The following is a 20,375-nucleotide window of genomic DNA, read 5'->3' as shown; positions in this document are numbered from 1 at the left end:
TGACCTAACTGAAAAATCCAAACTATTATCGGGCTCGTTCGAGACTCAACAGTATCGATCGAGAGTTAGCATAACGCTTTTTTTAACGACAATCGAGAGGAAAAGGTGAACCCGACGAAGCCGAGTCTTCGAGACTTTTTAGTGGAAAATTTTAAAGACGGACCTTACGACACACACACGATCGAATTTTTATAAGCTTTTTACTTTTGCACCACACTGGCGATTCTGTCCGTACCACTTCCACGCGTTTTACCTCCATTAAAGGTAAGAAGCGACGAATCGAGAAGGAATAAGTCGAGGAGAGTAAAAACCATCGCAGTCGATCGATATTTAAAGACACTGCTACTATTTTCGCAGTTAGGGACAGCGATTCCGAGAGATAGGGAGATATTTTTCGCGAATAGAAAAAAAAAGAAAGAAGCAGTGGCAATATAAGTAGTAATGTAACGATAATATCTCTCGTTTCTACGATGTATGTATAGTCAAGGATATAATCGAGACACGTACGTGTTCTCGTACGATTCTTATCCCTCTGAGATCGCCCTTTGTACAAACCTTTGTTTCTCCCGTGTATCCATACGCTTGAAGTACTCGCTTGTAGGAATGTAACCATAGGACATCCTCTTCAGAAGTATATGTACTATAAATATGTATAATCTATATACCTTACTGACCTGCCCAGGAAAGAATCGACCATTAGTTTCTCACCTTCCACGGAGAAAAACGTTCCTTGGCGTGGATCGTCCGCGTTATTCTTGTAAAATTTTTCTTTCCCTTTACTTCCTTTTCCCATCGTATCGAACGATAGCCGAATTCCACGATACTCGGGAAAAGGCCGTTATTCGATTTTCCGAATGAGATCGGCTAACTATTCTCGCGTGGTATTCACGCCAGAATCGAGTTTCATGCGGAAGACTCGTAGGCGATCGTCCTACGCGATTCTCTTCCCCGACTGTATCGCTCTCTATCAAGACTTCCTGTACTTGATTCGATCACGTGGCGAAATTTTAGCGAAAGAATACGACGAACAGGTGTATAGATAGTAGAGACTGTGCGTTAAGACGAGAACGAAACGCGAAGAAAACGACGAGAGTATGATGAGAACGGTGGGACGAGGAAGAGGAGGGACGGGTGCAAACGTACAGTCGGTCGTAGCGTGGAAAGATAATAGTCGTGCAATGACGTCGATCAGAGATCGTACAGTCGTCTGTGAAATGAGTGCTTAACCCATTCCGGTATGGCCATGTACTATAGTCGTATACATAAGCCAAGTATAGTCGCGGATGTGCTTTTGACGAATGTTGACTGTAATCAAAGGTCTCGTCAGACTTCTCATTGACTACAGTTCGCTCTTCTAGGTCTATACGTCGGCCAAGATTACCTTCTATGCTGCCGTCGTTTATAGTCACCATGATGGTCGCTTGTTTCGGGTGACTATAACCTAATCGTATCAAGTACAGAACACGTACCGGCTACGGTGACTTGCACGTGCGACTCGAGACCTTAAGTCGATTATAGTCGCTGATCTGTTATCGGCACGGTGAATGCAACCGTTCACCCTTACGATTATAGTACGGAATTAAAGTCTTTCATCTAAGTTAACTCGTCGGCTATTAAGTCGACGGTCCCTGCGTACTTATATACTTCTTGACTGTAAGCCGATTATAGTCGGCCGCCATTATACGCTTACTTAAGCTGCAAGTTGAGTATAGTCAGCGGTGAAGCGCATATTTAGGACGTTGTTGACTATAGTCATACTCTCGTGCTTTGAATCTCGAGAATTGCGCGCGACGATTATAGTCAGCAAGCCGGTACGCTTTTATATTCGCTTGCCGACTATAGTCGGCCAACCATCGTGAGCACTAACCAATCATTCGTCGATACTATAATAGAACTATAACGACTCAGCGAGCTGTAGAAATCTCGTTTTTACTATACATACTCTGTAAAGTAAGCAGCAAGAGAAAAAAAAACGTCCATAACGCACTATTAATCATCGACAGCACCGTTCACACCAGCGATGAACCGTAAAACGCCATACCGAGAGGGTTACTCGTTACTCACGATTATAATAGGAAAAAATTGTGTTAATATATATATATATATATCATATATATATATATATATATATAGATAATTTGTGAAATGGAGGAAGAAGAGAATCCGCGAACGTACGAAATGTGGTTAGCGTGAGCGATTCGAGGAAACGTGGAGAAGAAAACGAAGCGGAAGAGAAAGGGAGTAGCGTAGTTATTAAAAAAATTAAGACAACTTGCCGATCCGTGAAAGATCATGGCGGGCGAGGAGAAGAGAAGAAAAATGAAAAAGAAAAAAGAAAAAAAGAACGAACGTGTGGCTGTGTGCGAGCAAAACGGAGTGCCTGATGCGTGTGAGCAAAAAGAATACTCGTTCGATGGAGAAATAGAGTGGGGGTTTTGAGGGGGGGGAACGAAACCCAAGCATGTACATACATATACATGTATGTAATGTATAAAATAACAGAGCGCATATATATGAATATGCATATGTATGTATAGGTAATTAAACAGAACGCGGCGACGCTATATGCGATATTAAAGAACAAAAGGAAAAAATGATAAAAAAATCCTGACAGAAAGAAAAATGAAAAAAAAAAAAAAACACTAGCGAACTCTTATTACGATATTGCTATTATTCACGAAGAATTGTCACCGACTTAACTTCGAGTTATTAAAAAAGATGACGAAGAAAATGGAAAAAAAGATATGATAACGATGTTCTCTATGAATCTTGAACGACTCTATACCGACGAATCACGATGATTAAGTAACATCGTTCGCTTCGCTACCGTTCACTTGTCGGATGTTTTCAGTTTTACACGGTTCACACACGAGAATAGTCGATAATCGGTAATCGTAGAAATAAATCAGTGGATGTGTTTTAAGCGAGGATCGAACGCCTCCGTTCCTACGGAGACTCTATGATACTATGATTATTATTATTGTAGATTTTGTGGTTTATTTAACAATAAAACGATAACACGGTTAACAGACACTGCGGTTTCATTCGCGACGGTTCCGCACGATGGACGGTGGAGTAAGTATGAAGCGAATTAAGCTCGAATCGATCTCGATGAAATATTTATTTTACGAAATATTTGTTCACGCATATGACAAATTTGTATGCGTAAGCAGACTCATACATATAAGACTTTGTAAAAGTAATTCGTCATCTTTGAAAGACTTTTTATTCTTAGCGACAATGTCGTTTAGTCAATACGAGTGCTCGGTCGACGAACAAAAATTCGACCTCGAACTTCCACTTCCCTCCAACTTTCGATTTTAACGTAATTTTCAATTTCAAATTTGTCTGATCGAAACGCTTGATTTATTGTCGAACGTAATTCCTCGCGTATCTCTATGCTTAGCCTTCGACTCTTGAACCTGATACTCGTGTTTGATCTGATTTGAGCACAGAGAGAGAATTCGCCGATGAATAGCGCGATAGTTCAGTCGTTAACGCCCTCTGAACGCAAAACGTAACAGCCTTCGGTAATATTAATACAAAATTCCAGTAATATCAATCAGCCCAGAAGAACCTTCCTTATCATCGCGCCACTGACTACTTCGTCTCCGTCCCGTGATTCTATGCACTTCCTGCTACAAAGGTACTGTAGCAGAGGTAGACGATACTTGCCACAGAAATCGACGAACTTGACGTGTTCCACTCTGTTGTTGAAGAACACACCTGGAAAGAAATGATATTTTTACAGATGGAAACACTTGAAAAAGAACGAGTCTTTGTATTATAAAAATCTTTGTTCATTGGCATAAAAGATATAACTGACAAGCGTTTTGCAGAAAGAGTACATGAGAGGTCTTAATTATACGTTAATATATAAGGTGTCCTAAATTATTTAATCTGATCCCTATGAATATTTCTGAAACTATTCATTAAACCGGAGAATGTTTCGAATAACAGTTACGTGGTTCGACGTTAGTAATTGTTTTGTAGGTGGAAACGTAAAAAGCATATTAAGATCAATTTTTCTTTAATGGAATCATATATTTTGCAATAGATTGGTCGATCCATTTTGACATACCCTATAAAAAAATCATTAGTTTAGCAGATATTTTAACTTTTATTTTGTAAAATCTGTCGTATGAAACACAGTGATACTGAAGGTAAAAGATCACGAGTCCTAATATTCGTTGCTTTAGAACGATTAACCTTTGTCCCAACCCAATCTTTTATATAGACAAAATTAACTAAGATATTGACACGCTGTATAAATAAATTTAATCACCAGCGAACGTACCAAGATAAAAAACGCAACGACTGCGTTATCTGTATAATTGAAACAATTTTGAACGCAATAGTATGGATTACTACTGTTAAAAGCATTAACAGACTACAACGGGGCAAATGAAAATCGCTAACAAGCAACGGTTCACGATGTCTTATCGTCAGGCCGATGTACTTGTTTCATGAATTGCAAACGTGAAAACAATCTCGTGGGGAAAGGCGCGATAGAACGGTATATCTATGATACTGTAAGGGATTGTAATAGAAGGAAAATCGATGTCGATGGTGGTAGAGTCGATAGAACTTTGAACTTTGAATCAAGCTTAGTCACTGACCTTTACACTTCGAGTTGACGCAACGATGACCGCTGTTTAGATACTCCACCAGGTTTCTTGGTATACTCTCCCCGTCATATTGGATGTTGTTAGTCATGATAACTCTGGCAGCCAACTCCAGCAGAGACGGAGGATTGTGTGTCATATCCGACACGAATCTTACTACCAACGGATTGTCTCTCAAAGATAACTGGACAAACGAATAAACGAATAATTTAGCGAATAAAATTCCTATAAACCAATGTTTAAGTGGTGGATATTAGGAAGCATCTTTGTTGATGTTTAACCCATCTTCTGCATTCGGTTTTTTTTCGAAACGTGGTACATATATGACAGATTTAGAATATATATATATATATATATATATAGTAAGAGTAAAAAACTAGAACGTAATTGTAGAAGAGCTAGACTAATTTATACTATGTAATTTTTTTAAGTAACTTTATACCACCTCCGTCAGACATTTTAACGTGATGATCTCGGTAGGCAGTGTCCTCAGTCTGTTTTTGTGAAGCAGCAGTGATTTCAAGTTCGTCAACTTTGCTATGGAACTAGGTAGGCTTTCCAGCATGTTGTCACACAATACCAACGCCTGGAGAGACATCAGTTCGCCTAAGGTAGACGGTACTTCTGTCAGTCTGTTGCCTCCCATCGATAACACTTGCAATCTTGAAACAAAATTATTAATCTCTTTATATAATTCCCATGCTAACACAACTATTAACCTAGATAAGTATGTCTCTCATATTTCTGAGAAAAAGATTGCAAGATACCTAATTTTGTGATTTCTTAACATTGTCCATACCGTTTAACGTCCTTTTCAGAGAATCAAAAGCCCTTCTTTTGGAAAGTCAACTAACAGTAATCAAAAATTGGATCGATACATTCAATTTAGAGGTCAAATAAAGGAAAAAATGACATTATTTTGAAAATATCACGAAAAGATTCGGGCGTGTCTAATTTTCCTATATTTTTACCATATTTTTGAAACCTGTCCAAAGTTGGAATACTTTCGTGAGCCACTGTGCTTTAAAATCGAAATATTTAATTAGACGTACATGGTGGCTGAAACATCAGAAATAAACGAACCCAAAAATACCTTTGCAGCTTCCAAACATCTTTACTGATCTCAGTGATTTGGTTGCCACCCAAATACAGGTACTTAAGATCCGTCAAGTCAAAAACCTGCTCCGGAAAATCTGTTAACCTGTTGCCGCTGAGATTCAGTTCTCTGAGTCTCGACAGATTTTGGAAATTCTTCGGTAAGGAATCATTCGTGAAGTTATTGTGCTTGGCTACCAAGCAGGTCAGAGGACAATCCTCGAAGAAGTCGGGCAACCGATGAAGGCCACAATTTGATACGACCAACGAGTTCAAGTTCGTGAATCTGACTATCGACTGTGGAATACTGGTCAGCCGATTCTGATGAAGTAACAAGGTGTCCACATGTTCCGGATTCTTGGCATTGATGAAATGATCGTCTAGTAATTGAGGGTCGAGCATCAAATAGGACAGATCCAGTGTCTTGCTGCCGGAATCCGAGTCGCTCGAGTCCGACGTGTAGTTCTCCATAAACGAAGTTTCACGGGTTTCCGTTCAACTGTGTAGAAAACCTTGGGAAACAGAAGAGAAAGGATGAAACAATTTTTTTAGAGAAAATTGTTCATTCACTCAAAAAAAAAAAAAAAAAAGAAAAAAAGGAATAATTGCAATATAATTGTAGCTGGATTAATTTCTTTATATCTCGAAGGTTGCTTATCATTGCTCTATTTACCTCTATTGTTTTTTTCCTTTTTGAGAAAAATATTAATTCCTTTACTTCTTGTATCGTCATCTTCAAACAACTTTCAAAGAAATAGATCAATTGCAGAATTTCTTCATCAAACAATCGCCGTTTTTTAATTTATCTTACTTACAAAGATATAACGTGTTTATGATAATCACGACGACTCTTCTATACACGGATATGTACATTATATATGCAAATCATTTTATACGCGAAATAAATCGCCTATCTTGCTGCGCGTGTTAATCTAAGCGTAACTACTCTCGATAAAAATTGAAAAAACTTAAGCACGCAAATATAAACAGTGTTTTATATTCCCTTGGTTACGTACTTCGAATCAATAGAAAACATTTAAATGATAAACCGCTAATTTATATCTCACTCTGACCACGAATGATTAACGGGTTTCCAATGGTAAACAGATATTTTTAGATGAGACATCGATGTTAATGTTTCGTTAACTACTTGATCGACCAATAGCGTTTCGTAATTTCGATGATGCATTACTTGAAGAACGGTGACGAGGGAAGCGAATGCATTTATCGGTAATTAGCTTGATTCTTTGAGAGATAAATGTCGTTTTTTTCGAGACGGTGACTCCTTATTTCTTTGACGAAAGTGTTAGAAATCTTTCAGGAGCAAAGTTTCCAGAGTGACTTTATAAAATACAATATACAGAATACGATACTACGTAAAATAAAAATATTGCGAAGCAAACGTTTTGTCTTCTGTATATAATGTACTTGCTTACCTTGAGCGATCAATAAATTTTCGAACTCGATTTTCTCGAAAACTGTTGCATGCAGAATCCGTATAATACCTCTTTCATCTTACTTTCAAAGTTATTTACTTTTCTTTCGACAAATCTCTGTACAGAATCTTTTTGTTTCGTTGTACTGTTCGTCCTGACACGTTTGAAATTAACGCTGACTCTGTTACTTTACGACTAACACATAATCGAAGACGAACAGAAAGCATACCGAAGGGGGTCATATCGTGAACCGTGTGAATCTGTCTTTATCTGTTGCAACCTTCATGATTTCAAAGACCGTGACGAGAGGTCGTGAAACGTTGCGATATTTTGCTTCTATAATACACTGATGACAATTACGAACAATAATTCCGTTAACTTCTGGCAAGTCATCAGATGTTAGAAAATATAAAACATTAAGTAAAACTGTCTTAATAACGCACTTTTCTTATTTTCATTTTCGTTCGAAAAATTATTATTCGAAGAATCATAATTTATCATAAATGTTCCAGGCAAAGGCCATCGATTGTTTTGCGCGAAACGAACTATCTATCGTTACTACGTTACTACGATACGTTGCGAACTACTATCGTTAAAGTACCAATGTAAGAAACGAATTGAGAATCAAAGCTCAGTGTCTTTGATTTTAAAAATTTCGCTCATCTGTTTGTAATCTAAAACGCCTCAACGTCCACTTCGAAAATTTTCCTACGTCAATGAAACGACGATAATAATTTCCTTATCAGATAATTTAAATTCAAATAATTTTAATCGAGAGCTCTTTCATACTTTTAAAAGAGAAAATAGACCTGTCAGCGATCTTCGTGTATAAACGAGTTCGTATCTCGTAGTAGCTTGGTCCTAAGGACTTCACGTGACTTCCGCCATTTTCACGAAGCCATCACATAGTTGTAGGATCAAAATTAATTAACCGCAGAGTCAACTGGTTCGCGTAGCCGTGAATGTTTCGAGTATTCCGATCACACGAAATAACCCTGTCTCAATAATATTCTCTTACCTCGGTGCAATTTCGTCTCTCGTTGAACGTCAGAAAGTTTTCGCCCTTCTACGTTGTTGCAAGATTGTCTCGGTCGTTCACTGTTCCGAGTTCCGTGCCACGCTCGGCCGCGGTTTACAGAGAAACTGGGTTTACGATCGGTTTAAGATGTGTGAGCGCCAGGCACGAGACTAAACTATATCTGGTTTTATCAGTCCTCTTTATAAGTTGTTGCAGAAGCACTTGACATCACCGACCGCGTGTTGATTCGCATGGTAGATGTCGTGGTAACGAGTGAACGACACATTTCAAGAAAATTTGAATTTTTTATTAACTATTAACTCATTAAAGACCAAGCAATGTTTATCATAATGTTATGAATATATAGTGGTGTAAGTTAGACCATTTTCGTTTTTCATAAAACAAGGGATTTTACGTTTATTATTATAAAAAATTATAACAAATTAATATATTTCAAATTATCCACTGTATTTTGTTTAATTGTGAAAACATATTTCGATAGAAAGTAAAGTAAGAATTTAACTACATACAAGAAGAAAGGGATAATACTTTTAAGAGTTGAAATGCGTGATTGGAGATTCAGATTTCCAAAACATTATTGATACTGTAGTATTGCTTCTTTTCAAGAACATTTTTTTGCCAAAGAAACTCTTTATATCTATGTTTATTGTCAGAAAGTCGATCGATAGGTGTAATTTATTTATTAAAATTTATTCGGTATTGAAAAAATTATTTAAATTGAAATATTTATAATGGTAAATTAATCAATCTTTTATCGTTAATTTTACACTTATTACATTTAAATTAAATTATTCTCAATTATACAATATTGATAAGAATATGGTCATCGTATTACACATTCTAGAATGTTTGAAACAATGTTTCTAACATTATAGTAATTTTTATTTCTACATTATTTCAAAGGTTGAAGTAAAATTTGGAAAACGTAAATACAATTGTGCTGGAGGAACTGACAGCTATTGGGTATTAAACACGAAAGCAAAAAATTGCAGGATTCCTTTAATTAAGAATAGGAAGGCAACAGCTTTAATTAATATTACTATCGGCTTATTGCTGAAAGCTATATAAATATATGTATACAAGTACATATATTCAACAATACAAGAGATCGTATAGCATCAAGTTTATAAGTAAGCGAGATTTTGATGTAGAGAATGCACAAATGTAAGTTTAAGTTAAATTATGATTAGATTAGACCTAAATTATGCAAAAGATAGAAGCATGTTGTCACCCTGTAAAAGACTAAATGCACAGGAGACGCCGGTATCATGATGATAACTTTGCCGATTGTTTGTGTGAATTTTTATGGTGACGTTTCTGTCGCCAGATGGAATTGGTTCGATGGAGTCACTAATAACGGCAATACGAAGACATTTTAATTTTATATAATGAATGTAAATAGTTCTACAAACTAATTTCATTACTTTCTGCCTAATATAAATCTGATTTTCCTAACAATTATCACTTACAGTGTATAGTACTGATTTAATTTATTCTATAGGCTTATACATAAAGCCAATATACAGTTTACATATATAATTTACAACTTATTAGTAGCGTCTAAGTAAATTTAAGATATGCATAAACTTTGTACACGTATAACTTTTAAAGTAATGATCTTCATACCTTAAAACTAACATTTTTGGATTTTATTTGTGAAAAGTAAAAATCATATACTATAAAAAGAGAGTCAGAAATTCGATATGTATAAAAGACAAAGTTCAGGAAAAATATATAATTCATATTCATTCATTCATAATAAAAATAATAATTTAAAATTAAGACGAAATATTCGCTTTACTCGAGTGTAACTTTTAACAGCTTATAGATTGCATGTGACTACAATTTCAACGCTGTGAGTACTTTAGGTTAATGATCTCCGTGTTGTAAAACTGGACCTTACTTATTAAAAACTACGAGAAGAAAATTGACGTATTCCCAAATAAGTTTAACCTCAATATTTTTTTAAAGAATGTTAAAATATATCGTGCCTTTGCTGTTATGTTCTGTTCAACCGTGATTGCTTTTTGAGGTTAGAAAAAGACAACAGACTCCATACATTAAAGTGAAAAATATACCAAAACATTTTGTAATTTTAGCAAAATTGAAATTAATTGAAATAATATAAATATGTTTTCATATATTCGTCAAACATCAGTGCTACGTACAATTATTAGAAATGTATACATAAGTACTATTGAGCAGAAGGTTGGTAAATATTGGCAATATGTGGTGAATAATTGTGAAAATGCATTAACACAACCTAGTACTATATCAAAAGAAACATGGGAAAATGTAAGAAAACATATCATAGAATCACAATGCGATCCATCCACTCTTGATTTTGTTATTCTAGACATGTTTCAACATATGAACTATCCGGATGCTGGAATATCTTATTATAAATTTTTAATAGATAATAATTATAAACCTGAAATCCCTGTTATTACTAAATATTTGCAGTTGTATAGCATAAAAAATGGTCCAATATCAGAACCAGATAAAGAATATATTTTAGGTTTGTACAATAATATTAGTAAATTGTATACTTCATTTAATGAACAGCTCAGTAATGCTTTTATTGAATGCTTATGTAAAATGGACATGTGGAAGGAAGCTATTAAAATTATAAAAATACACGAAGAAAATGATAAATATTTGCTTCGAACTGGATATACTAGCTTAATTTCATATTTATTTGATCATAAACAAGAGGAGTTGGCATATGAATATCTCATGCATAGCCTACAAAACAGCTATGGGCCTTATGACAGTGCATATACTACGTATTTAAAATATTGTTTAAAAGAAAAAGACACATTTAATATGAAAATTGAGAAGTTATTTCTAATGTGGAATGCATATGGTATTAAACCTAGTCAAGACATTGCATTTGAATGTATGAATGCATGTATTGAATGTGGTTGGTCTGTCAGTCAAACTGTAATATCAAGGTATAAGATATACAATTATTAATAATAATGGTAATTAGTTTTATTTTTCCGTACCGTTACCCTTTATTATCTTTTACATAGATCAAGGTGTCAGAAGTGTAACGAAGACATTTCACAACAAAGTTTACCTGACGAGGACTACGAGCGTTTATTGCAAGCTACAAAGAAACGTTTGATCTTTAAAGAATTGCATTATGTAACTGAGCCGCGAGAGATACAATCGTTTATAAATTTTATTAATAAAAATAAACCATATGACATAATCGCAGATGGATTAAATATTATGTATGTTGCTAAAAACGGTATCAATAAAGATCTAATATATGAAGTACGTAACTTTAAAACTATCACAGTAGCATAATAAATAATATTAATAAATAATAATAAATAATATTTTAACGATTGCTATCTTTTTATCAATTGAATATGCACGATCGATAAGTAATTAATATTTTGCAGATCAAACGGATTTTCAAATCTTATGAAAAGCAGAATAAAAAGGTATTAATCATTGGAAAAGCACATATGAAGAAGTTTATAGCCAAAATAGGTCTGCAAAGTGTAGATTGTTTCTATGTTAAAAATAGGTATGTATTATAGCTATCTATAATATATTGTTATTTATTCCTTAAACCATAGATTATATTTATATTGTTCCGTTTTTTTAGCTCAAACGATGATTTATTTCTATTATATGCGGCATTTGCAAGTAGAAAAAATGGTAGAATTATTTCTAAGGACTTGATGCGTCAACATATATTTGCTTTGCAAGACATTGAGTTAAATGCTCTCTTTAAAAAATGGCAGTTATCGCATCAGTTTTTTATTGATGTAAAGAAGGGTTTCATGCAGTTAAATTCACTGTTTCCTATTGACGCGATCGTTCAAAAGCAAAATAATAGTTGGCATATACCGTATGTCGCTAATGATAAAATATCTAGAATGAGGCATACATGTACCAATGACTGGCTGTGCTTCAAAATGCATTAATAAAATTATATGTATATATTTTTATAGAAATTTTTAAAATTACATCTATTTTATAAAAATAACTTCTTTTTAAATATATTCACATTTACATAAATATGAAAATATGAATATATTAAACAGGACGGTGTTATGTTTGATACTGCGTAAAATGTTGTCATAATATATATGTATAATGCATTACGTATTTTCTTTTAAGTTTATTTTATAAATATATATATATTATGCGAATTTTGTACTTTTCTTATCTAATTCATTGACAGGATTATGTCGATAACAAAATGTTTCTGTTGTACAAAAATGTACTAGCAGATGGCGCATAATGCGTCATTAGATATAGTTCAATAGAATTCGTGTCATACATTCCAGTTTGTGCTTTTCAATGCAACAGGTGTTACGGTCCGTCGAGTTTTCGTGTGAACTTTTTATTATACGTTGTTGTACGTTTGAATAAGTGTGTACGTATTCTTTGACGTCTTCTCGTCAAAGTGATACACGCTTATTTTCGCTATTACATCCCTTGATCCAAAACGCACATCTTCAAGAAACGATCTTTGGTGCTTGAAGTATATACATATATACGATATTTATATATAGAAAAACAGTCATACTCGTTTCGAGGCAAGTATTTGTTTATTAACCATACAAGAGACAACGCACGTTAATTTACGCACCATCATTTCGATTTTACTGTTTGGTGACAACAGAACGCGAAGTATTTAGGTTATTTGTGATTTAATTGTGATTGTTGACACGTGCGTGAAGCGAACGTGATTTACTTGTAGTTGTCCGTTAACGAGAACGCTTGTTGTCCATCACGCAAAATGCGTGTTCCGTATTATACACTATAAAATACACGCACTAGTTATGTTATTGCACCAACCTACTAGCGAACATAATTATTGTTATTCATTTATTTTTGTTTCACGGCATCGATTGGAAAACTCTTTCGTTAATTTGTTGTCATTACTGTATGCATCACGATGCTGTCCGTTTGGTTACTTTATATTCTCTTTGTTATAATCATTAATATGTATGTATACATAATATTCTCTATATGGTCTTTTGTATCGAATAATGATTGAATGAGGTAATTGTATTTGAAACGAATGTAAGGAAGTGATTTTTACGACAGATTTCGCGAAACGGTGACAGTGATAATCGATAATAGTGTCCTCGGCCGTATCGTGAGAGACATCGCAAGAGAGTACCTATCTTTTCCTGATGTTCGTTTCGCTGCGCCGCCATAGAATATGAAGAATCAGTCGTCTGACAGTTAAAGCGTGATCTTTTTATGGCATACGTGACACATCGGTGATACATATCATTGATACTTCGAACTTAAAATATTTATATTCGTTTTACGTTACGCGTGTTATTTTTCTTTATATTATACAAATATGTTTCCATATCGAAAAGAAGAATATTCTCGATAATTTTGAATAACAATGAGAAATATTGAAAAGCAGTCACGTGACTGTGATGTCGCGGTAGTCGTTCGTTTCGAAAAGGAAGTTGGATAGTACGGTTTAAACGCATTTGCGTACAAATGAGCACGTAAATGAGTGGATTATTTAAACGAGTCAATCAATGTGGTGCATTCATCTTGAAAAGGAGGCGATCCAGCGGGAAACGAATCAGGTTTGTTACGAGTTTCCTGAACGTGTTTGTTACTTTCATTTTTTTGTTTCGATCTAAACTTGAAATGACAATTTGCTAACGACTTCTAAAGGCACGTGTCGTTCACGATTTGCTATTTGAGATACTTTCTATTAAGAGCAATTCATCTTTAAGGATTTATTTAGAAATATACATTTATTCGTTGCGTAGACTAACGTATACACGGTGTCTAATAACATGGCATGATATCGAATTACCACTTCAATTACGACATTTTTAACTCGATATTAAATTCTCAATTCTTGGTAATCAATGATTACGTAATGGAATTCTAGATACGAAAAAGGGAGAGAAAAATCGGTCGACCTTGAAACCTCGATAGCGCCTCTACCTAATAGAAAATCACAAAATAGACATCGATGTAATTAACAATGTCGATAATCTCCGGTTCTAACATCGTAAAAGTGAATGGCCTGGTGTTCGTACTCCGCGGAAACCCGTTTTTGCGCGTGGGTGGCGCAAAAATATTAGAACCTACGCGAGTTTCACGCATTTGGCGCGTTTCAACTTCAACGATCGAACGTCCCTTGGCTTTCGCGTTCTGTGTAGGAAAACGTAGGCACGCTGCGCACCACTATAAGCTCGATTTCAATAATTCGATACATGTCTCGAGTTAACTCTTCCGATACTACTAGTACATTTAGACCTTTATACAGGGTGTTAAAAAAGTGAACCAATGTTTTGATATTCATATGGATGAACGAAGATGCTTTAATATCTGTCACTTTTATTACAAGCATATCCATGTACTTAAACCTTCGAAACATTTTACATTTTCATCCTTGGAAATCGACTACAATATTTAGTCGTAAAATATCACGTATAAACGTAAAGCTTCAAGAACTATCGCGAAAAGTGCTAATAGCGAATTGGATGGTCTAGGGTGTTGCGGGGTGCCTCTTCGAACGCAACTATGGGAGCATTTCCACGAAGAACGACCCGATATTTCGAAACGGCGACTAAAACCTTGGTTATACGACCACTTACTCTTATAATCGTGTTTCGTCGTTTCACGATACGTCGCCATTACGCGTTCCGCCCTCTGCGCGCGTTTGCCCTGCTCCGTTAACGCGGATCTTGAAACCGTATCAGCGAAAATGCGAAGATCCTGTTGTTTTTAAATATTCGCCTGATTGATATTCGGGTTATACGTCCAAATTTACGATCAAAGAACGTTTCTCTACTGTTTTATTTCTTTGTAACCGGAATAACATACTCTGTTAAGCTGAAGAACATATATGGCTATATACAACATCGAGAAATAAAAATTAATATGGATAGCATCGAGAAACGGGGTGAATAGAAAAAATTGGAAATAACTTCGATGTACGAGCGTTGAGATACAGGGGGTTGTTTCCTCGTATTCTCTCGAGTTTCTCGATTATGGGCTAACGTGTGTGTTGTATTTATACACATTGGTGGGAGAGAAAGAAGTGGAAGAGCGCATTGCGGATTGGTAGATATCGCGAGGTATATTGTACCTAAGGGTTAAAGTATTCCTGTAATAGTAATAAGAAATAGTGGAATTTTGACTTGTGATAAGATATCATATTCGTTGTTACTAAAATACGACCATTCCGTTGTATTCGTTGCACATTTTTCTCATCGAAACTATTTTATTCCAACAGAATATTTATTCCATCACACTGTTCATTGCTTTTTTGCTTTTCTCAATATTGTTTCATCAAAATGCGTCATTAGCAGCGAAAGTAATATTATAACGATTCGACGGATGTAACAAACATAATTTAACGACATATTAGATTTTATTCCAAGTAATTTATTTCAGATTCAAATTAGAATTTAAATTTCAATTTTAAATCGTAAGTTTATATTTTCACTCTTGTTCTACGTTATGTTCGTAACTTGAAGTTTCTACCATCTTGTCTTCGAAGTATAATTAACTCATTGGTGCTTGGTAACGTGTAAAGTGCTACACATTAGACATCTATATAAATAATTTACTTGAAAAATGTACAGAACGAGGAGACGAATGGTCGAATGGAGATCAACACCAGTAGGCACACATCTGGATAAGATAAATCTTATCCCACCTACCTGGTTCGTTGACATCTACTACCAACTATCTCTCTTATCAGTCGTATAACGTGTGTAGCTAGTGATAACGTATTCGCAGGCACAATTGCACTATTGTTGTCGGAAGGTTCACGTTTTTTTTTTCACTCACACTATCTACCACTAATACAGCGTGAGGTAATTCACAAATTATTTCATCGAGCTAATTAGTACCAACTAATTCTTTTCATCTCTCTGTTACGTATTTTCGCTGTTCGTACACAATTCTCTCGGTCGATTTATAAAGTCGAACTCATGGAACATCGTTCCTTCTCTCTCGACTTCTCTTTCCATTTCTACGATCTACCACCTACTTCCTGTGATCGCTTAGTTGCCCATGAGATCGCGTTCGCGCAGTTTTCCACTCGATTAGTCGGCCCATTATCGAGATGCAGGTGAATCGCGGTTAATCGCGCGTCATTTCGGAAAAATTTATACGACTCGCGGCCGAGTGCAGACGGTGGCTCGCCTCCCATCGCTTTGTGCATGGGGTGTATACGCCTATGGTGGACCACGCGCCTAAAATCGATTCAGAGAGACACAGACAGGGCATAGACCTTGGTGCGCAGGGTTGATTCGTCGTAACTTGCCGAAACTGTGCGTATTTCCTCGTCTGTATGGTCGACAGATCGGAAATTATACGAAGAGTACATTTTTTGTTTATTTTCTGATTTTAACGTCACTTTACGATTAAACAGGAGAATTCTAATATGCAATGATCGAAAATGAGAGCAACGTGTTAGGTTCAAAGATGTAAGTTTCTTGAAAATAGATAATTACAAGGTAAAGGTACAATTATTAATTTGAAAATTTCGACGACGATGGAAAAGCACGCGTGTAGCTTTAAGATCCAGATGAAAGGGCAATTTTGAGAATATGAAATCGATTGAACTCGAAAATTACTCTATAAAAAATGTGAAACGCGTCTTGTCGTCTTCTTCTTCTGTCGTATCCATGCAATCTTTTTTCTTACGATTCACTGTTTTTTTTTTTTTTTAAAGAAGCGTGCGAGAAATTTACGCGGTGCAGGATCAAGTTAGAGAGAAATTTAAATTCTCCGATAAATTGTATTTTGGGTTTAATACCTGTCTGGAATATTATATAAACTAGAATGTACCACTTTCCTTCGTGAAAAGTGAGTTAAGAGGTTCTGCATATCTAATCACTTCCGTTGAGACAAAATTTACGAGTGCAAATTCCTGTTACTCGGTTGTGTAACTATTCGCGAATTGTAAAAATGCCGGGAAAAAACGGAGCGATATAGAATGCGACACGTTGCCAACAGGAGTAGTTTGGATGTTTTTGAAAAGTTTGTAAGAACGTTTGTTAAGAATCTCGGATTAATATACAGATTTTCAGCGTTCGCGAAAATTAATATTTTTAATAGCGCAGCTTGCTGCAAGTTAATTATATTTCACAAGTTAGTCATTCATTTTTTATGCTCTGTAATCCACTTGGACTATCTGTTTAAAACATCATGTAGACAGAAATAAAGGTCGATGTTTACGTTCAGAAACATTCAAGAAAATTAATTCCATCGAAACTCTCTTATCTTTATACTCGTAACGTCAGAGTTGGCTGCAAGTTTTCGTTTTCCTTCGCTTTCGACGCCGGAAAATTGTCCACGAGGCCGGGGTCGGGTCCAAAAAGTCGACGTCGCGTCGTCGACGACGTGGCGTTGGCGAAATTTCGCCGGTGCACCGTCTCGAAATTTTACGATCGCTCGTAATCGTGGCACGGCCAAATTATTATGGTGGAAATTCCGCGGCACTAGGGCCACTCGACCGAGTTTTCACAATGAGCCCTGACTACGTTGGATACACACCGTCTTTATGGCGGTTAGGTTTATTAGTCGCCGTTTTCACTCGGGGAACTCGGTCCATCTTCAGCGTCGTTTCGACGTCCCTCTGTTTTTCGTTTTAGTCGCAGACTATGTACGGACCGTGGACGTTGTTGGAGCCCGGCGAGCGTTTATGGCGATCTATTATTTTCCACCGGCTTCGTAACAACCCTTTTTTTCCCTCGCCAACTCCGAAGAAATTAAAACCGCGCTTCTAAAAAAGACGAGTTTTCGTATGGGTGCATCCACGTTTTATTCGAATTCTTTTCGAATTATATCGTTCGCGTATGTTTAATTCTGAAAATAGAATTCAGGATACTTGCGTAGAAAATTCGAGTTTTTGTAGTGTGTTTCGTAATTACGTTTTAGTGGCGAGTTGTTTGCGGAAATTAGGTTTAGGATTCAAGGTAGGATACAGAATGCTTGGAATTTGAGAGGAATTTGTAATTGCGATTTAACGTCTTAGAGAGAATTCAGAATTCCCGGGATCGTCTTTTTCTCAAACTTGTATGTTTGTTGTAACATTTGTTTATTCGCAACATCGACGAACAAAACGTACAGGATCGTCGCTATCTGTGCACTACTGTTCATCTGAAATTAACAAATTTAGCAAAAGTGGAATCGACGATCGGTTTGGCCTCGCATTCCGATGAAACGTAGGAGATCGATCGACGTGGTTTTAACGAAACGACGCGCGAGATAGCGACGCACAAACGCCATTTAAATTGCAAGATCTCGCCCGTAGATACGAAAGGGTTGAACGCTTTATGAGAGCAAAACGAACGAAACCTTGAACCATTACATACGTAACCGGGATCGGTTCGGACGCGTTCTTATTTTCAGTTCATTACCACGCGCCAACGCCTCCGTCGTAGTTCACTCTCATAGTAAATAATGCAGCGCGACACCTGGTACACCCTGTACATCATGCTGCGTATGCACGGAAGCGTCGTGTGCACACGTACCAGCGTAATATATGCATAATGTATAGGGTGGTCTGGTGTGTGCCCTGGCGAAATACCTCCATGTTACACGCTGTTCTATATATCACGGTAACCGTACGTTCGTGAGCGCATTTTACCGGGTATGCACCCGTTGTATAGAACGTACGAGGCTCGAGTAGTGCGCGTGTTAGCGCATCAGGCTCTTGGAGCGCGCCTACAGCTATAGAAAGGACTCTCTTTCGTGGGGGCGAAATATGGGATTTCGCTATGGGTGGCTACGGAGCCTTCGCGATTACAGCCAGAAATCTATTGGACAGTTTAGTTTATGTCGATCGTTTCGTACTCGTACGTTCCTTCGTTTCCTCGTGCTTTGACCGGATAGTTTGGAAAAATCGAGCGTACACGCGTGGCAGATATTATCTTGTGACTAATTGGCATAGGTTTCACAGTAATTATCCAATAAGCTCTAGCGGATTTGAAGTTTTTTAAGCTTCGATCTTAATACTTTGATCGGCCACTTGTAGTACGTATGTTACGACTTAATATCTTGATCGTGGATTTCGAAAGAACGAGTCAGTGATATTTGCTTTGATTTCAGGACTCGAGCGTATCGTTTTATCGTCGCAAGCAATCAAGAACGAAATTATCCTGCTAAATAGAATACGACTGCATCACCTATCCGACCTTCGATCACCCTTATCATATCCACCGCGGTTACTTCTAAAAATACTCACAAGGTAAAATGCTGATACCGTTCGTCATTTCGTTTCGTTATGTTTCACATTTCTCTGAAATTGATTCATCGGAACATAAAAAAAAAAAAAAACTACGTTTTGTAGCTATTGTACAAATGGATTATGGACGTTTATGCGCTTATGGGAGACCGAGAAGCACCAACATATACATAAAATATAGAAGAAATCTAAATTAACATACTCTTTACGATATTTCGTTTCCGAAACGTATCTCGTGTCTCTAGCTATATTTATACATTTCAATTTGCATAAACGTCCACACGTGAGTAACGTGTAATATCACTGAACGATCGATTTGGAAGAAAAACGGGACTAAAATTTCAAAAATAAATTCACGATGAAATGAAAAATCAATCGACCTAGCCTACACATAGCCTATACATAATTCATCTACGGTATAGGGTGTCGAATATTTTGCAATTTTCGAACGATCGAAGGCTTCGGTGTCTCGATAATAGAGATAAAACGGCGTAGTTTGGTCAGATAATTCGAGAATAATTCGCAGCCGGCGCCTTAATGGAAAGAGCCCTTGCCCGGTTCTTCGATCCCATAACTTCCGCGGCTAGGAATTCCAGCGATGCTAATTTCATCGTAGGATAGCGGAATTCCAGGGGTTCGGGTCGGACGCGGTTATCATCTGGCGCTATTTCGACCGGGGACATGCGCCGTGCAGTTATATTAACCGCATTTCCGGAAACGTTCGATTGGCCGCGTGGTATCGGAGCAATTCGTGCAATAACGACGAGAGTCGCCGCGTCGGCCAGAGATAATATCGCGAACGATAACGTTCCTCCTCGTTGCAGTTCCATCCTGTTGTTAGATCATCGTTACATTACGCCAGTTTATCGTAATATGGTTCTGGTTGGGGGTTTGGCTTGGATTCGTAACTTTTTGCGTTGATTCACGATGGCTGAGGTTTGTGGAATCGAAGAGAAAGATGTAAG

At 36.6% G+C, this 20,375-nt stretch overlaps 2 protein-coding genes across 6 annotated transcripts; one reads left to right on the top strand and one right to left on the bottom strand.

Annotated features, from left to right (window-relative positions):
* Positions 1-1,926: 1,926 nt before the first annotated feature.
* LOC126866107 (leucine-rich repeat-containing protein 58) lies at positions 1,927-8,825 on the bottom strand. Of its 2 annotated transcripts, none has more exons than XM_050619264.1 (5): positions 8,175-8,825; positions 5,719-6,232; positions 5,071-5,287; positions 4,620-4,809; positions 1,927-3,726 (listed from the first exon to the last, which is right to left on the bottom strand). In XM_050619264.1, exons 2-5 carry the CDS (start codon positions 6,189-6,191, stop codon positions 3,563-3,565), a joined length of 1,044 nt encoding a protein of 347 aa, XP_050475221.1. In that variant the 5' UTR covers positions 6,192-6,232; positions 8,175-8,825; the 3' UTR covers positions 1,927-3,562. The 2 variants fall into 2 exon arrangements, with proteins under 2 accessions (XP_050475221.1, XP_050475222.1); XM_050619265.1 differs by lacking the exon at positions 8,175-8,825 and adding an exon at positions 7,157-7,644.
* Positions 8,826-9,698: 873 nt separating this feature from the next.
* On the top strand, positions 9,699-12,367 carry LOC126866101 (mitochondrial ribonuclease P catalytic subunit). 4 transcript variants are annotated; one of them, XM_050619247.1, is made up of 6 exons: positions 9,699-10,050; positions 10,354-10,403; positions 10,552-11,149; positions 11,231-11,477; positions 11,609-11,736; positions 11,818-12,367. In XM_050619247.1, the coding sequence occupies exons 3-6, from the start codon at positions 10,554-10,556 to the stop codon at positions 12,137-12,139; spliced, it is 1,293 nt and encodes a 430-aa protein (XP_050475204.1). In that variant the 5' UTR covers positions 9,699-10,050; positions 10,354-10,403; positions 10,552-10,553; the 3' UTR covers positions 12,140-12,367. The 4 variants fall into 4 exon arrangements, with proteins under 4 accessions (XP_050475204.1, XP_050475202.1, XP_050475201.1 ...); XM_050619245.1 differs by having other exon boundaries at positions 10,354-10,490; XM_050619246.1 differs by lacking the exon at positions 9,699-10,050 and having other exon boundaries at positions 10,342-10,490.
* The last annotated feature ends 8,008 nt before the right edge of the window (positions 12,368-20,375 follow it).

This window comes from Bombus huntii, chromosome 5 (genome assembly GCF_024542735.1).
Source record: "Bombus huntii isolate Logan2020A chromosome 5, iyBomHunt1.1, whole genome shotgun sequence".
In the NCBI taxonomy this organism is placed as follows: domain Eukaryota; kingdom Metazoa; phylum Arthropoda; class Insecta; order Hymenoptera; family Apidae; genus Bombus; species Bombus huntii.
The sequence above is the reverse complement of the archived record's forward strand: the minus strand, read 5'-3'. Positions and strand labels throughout refer to the sequence as shown.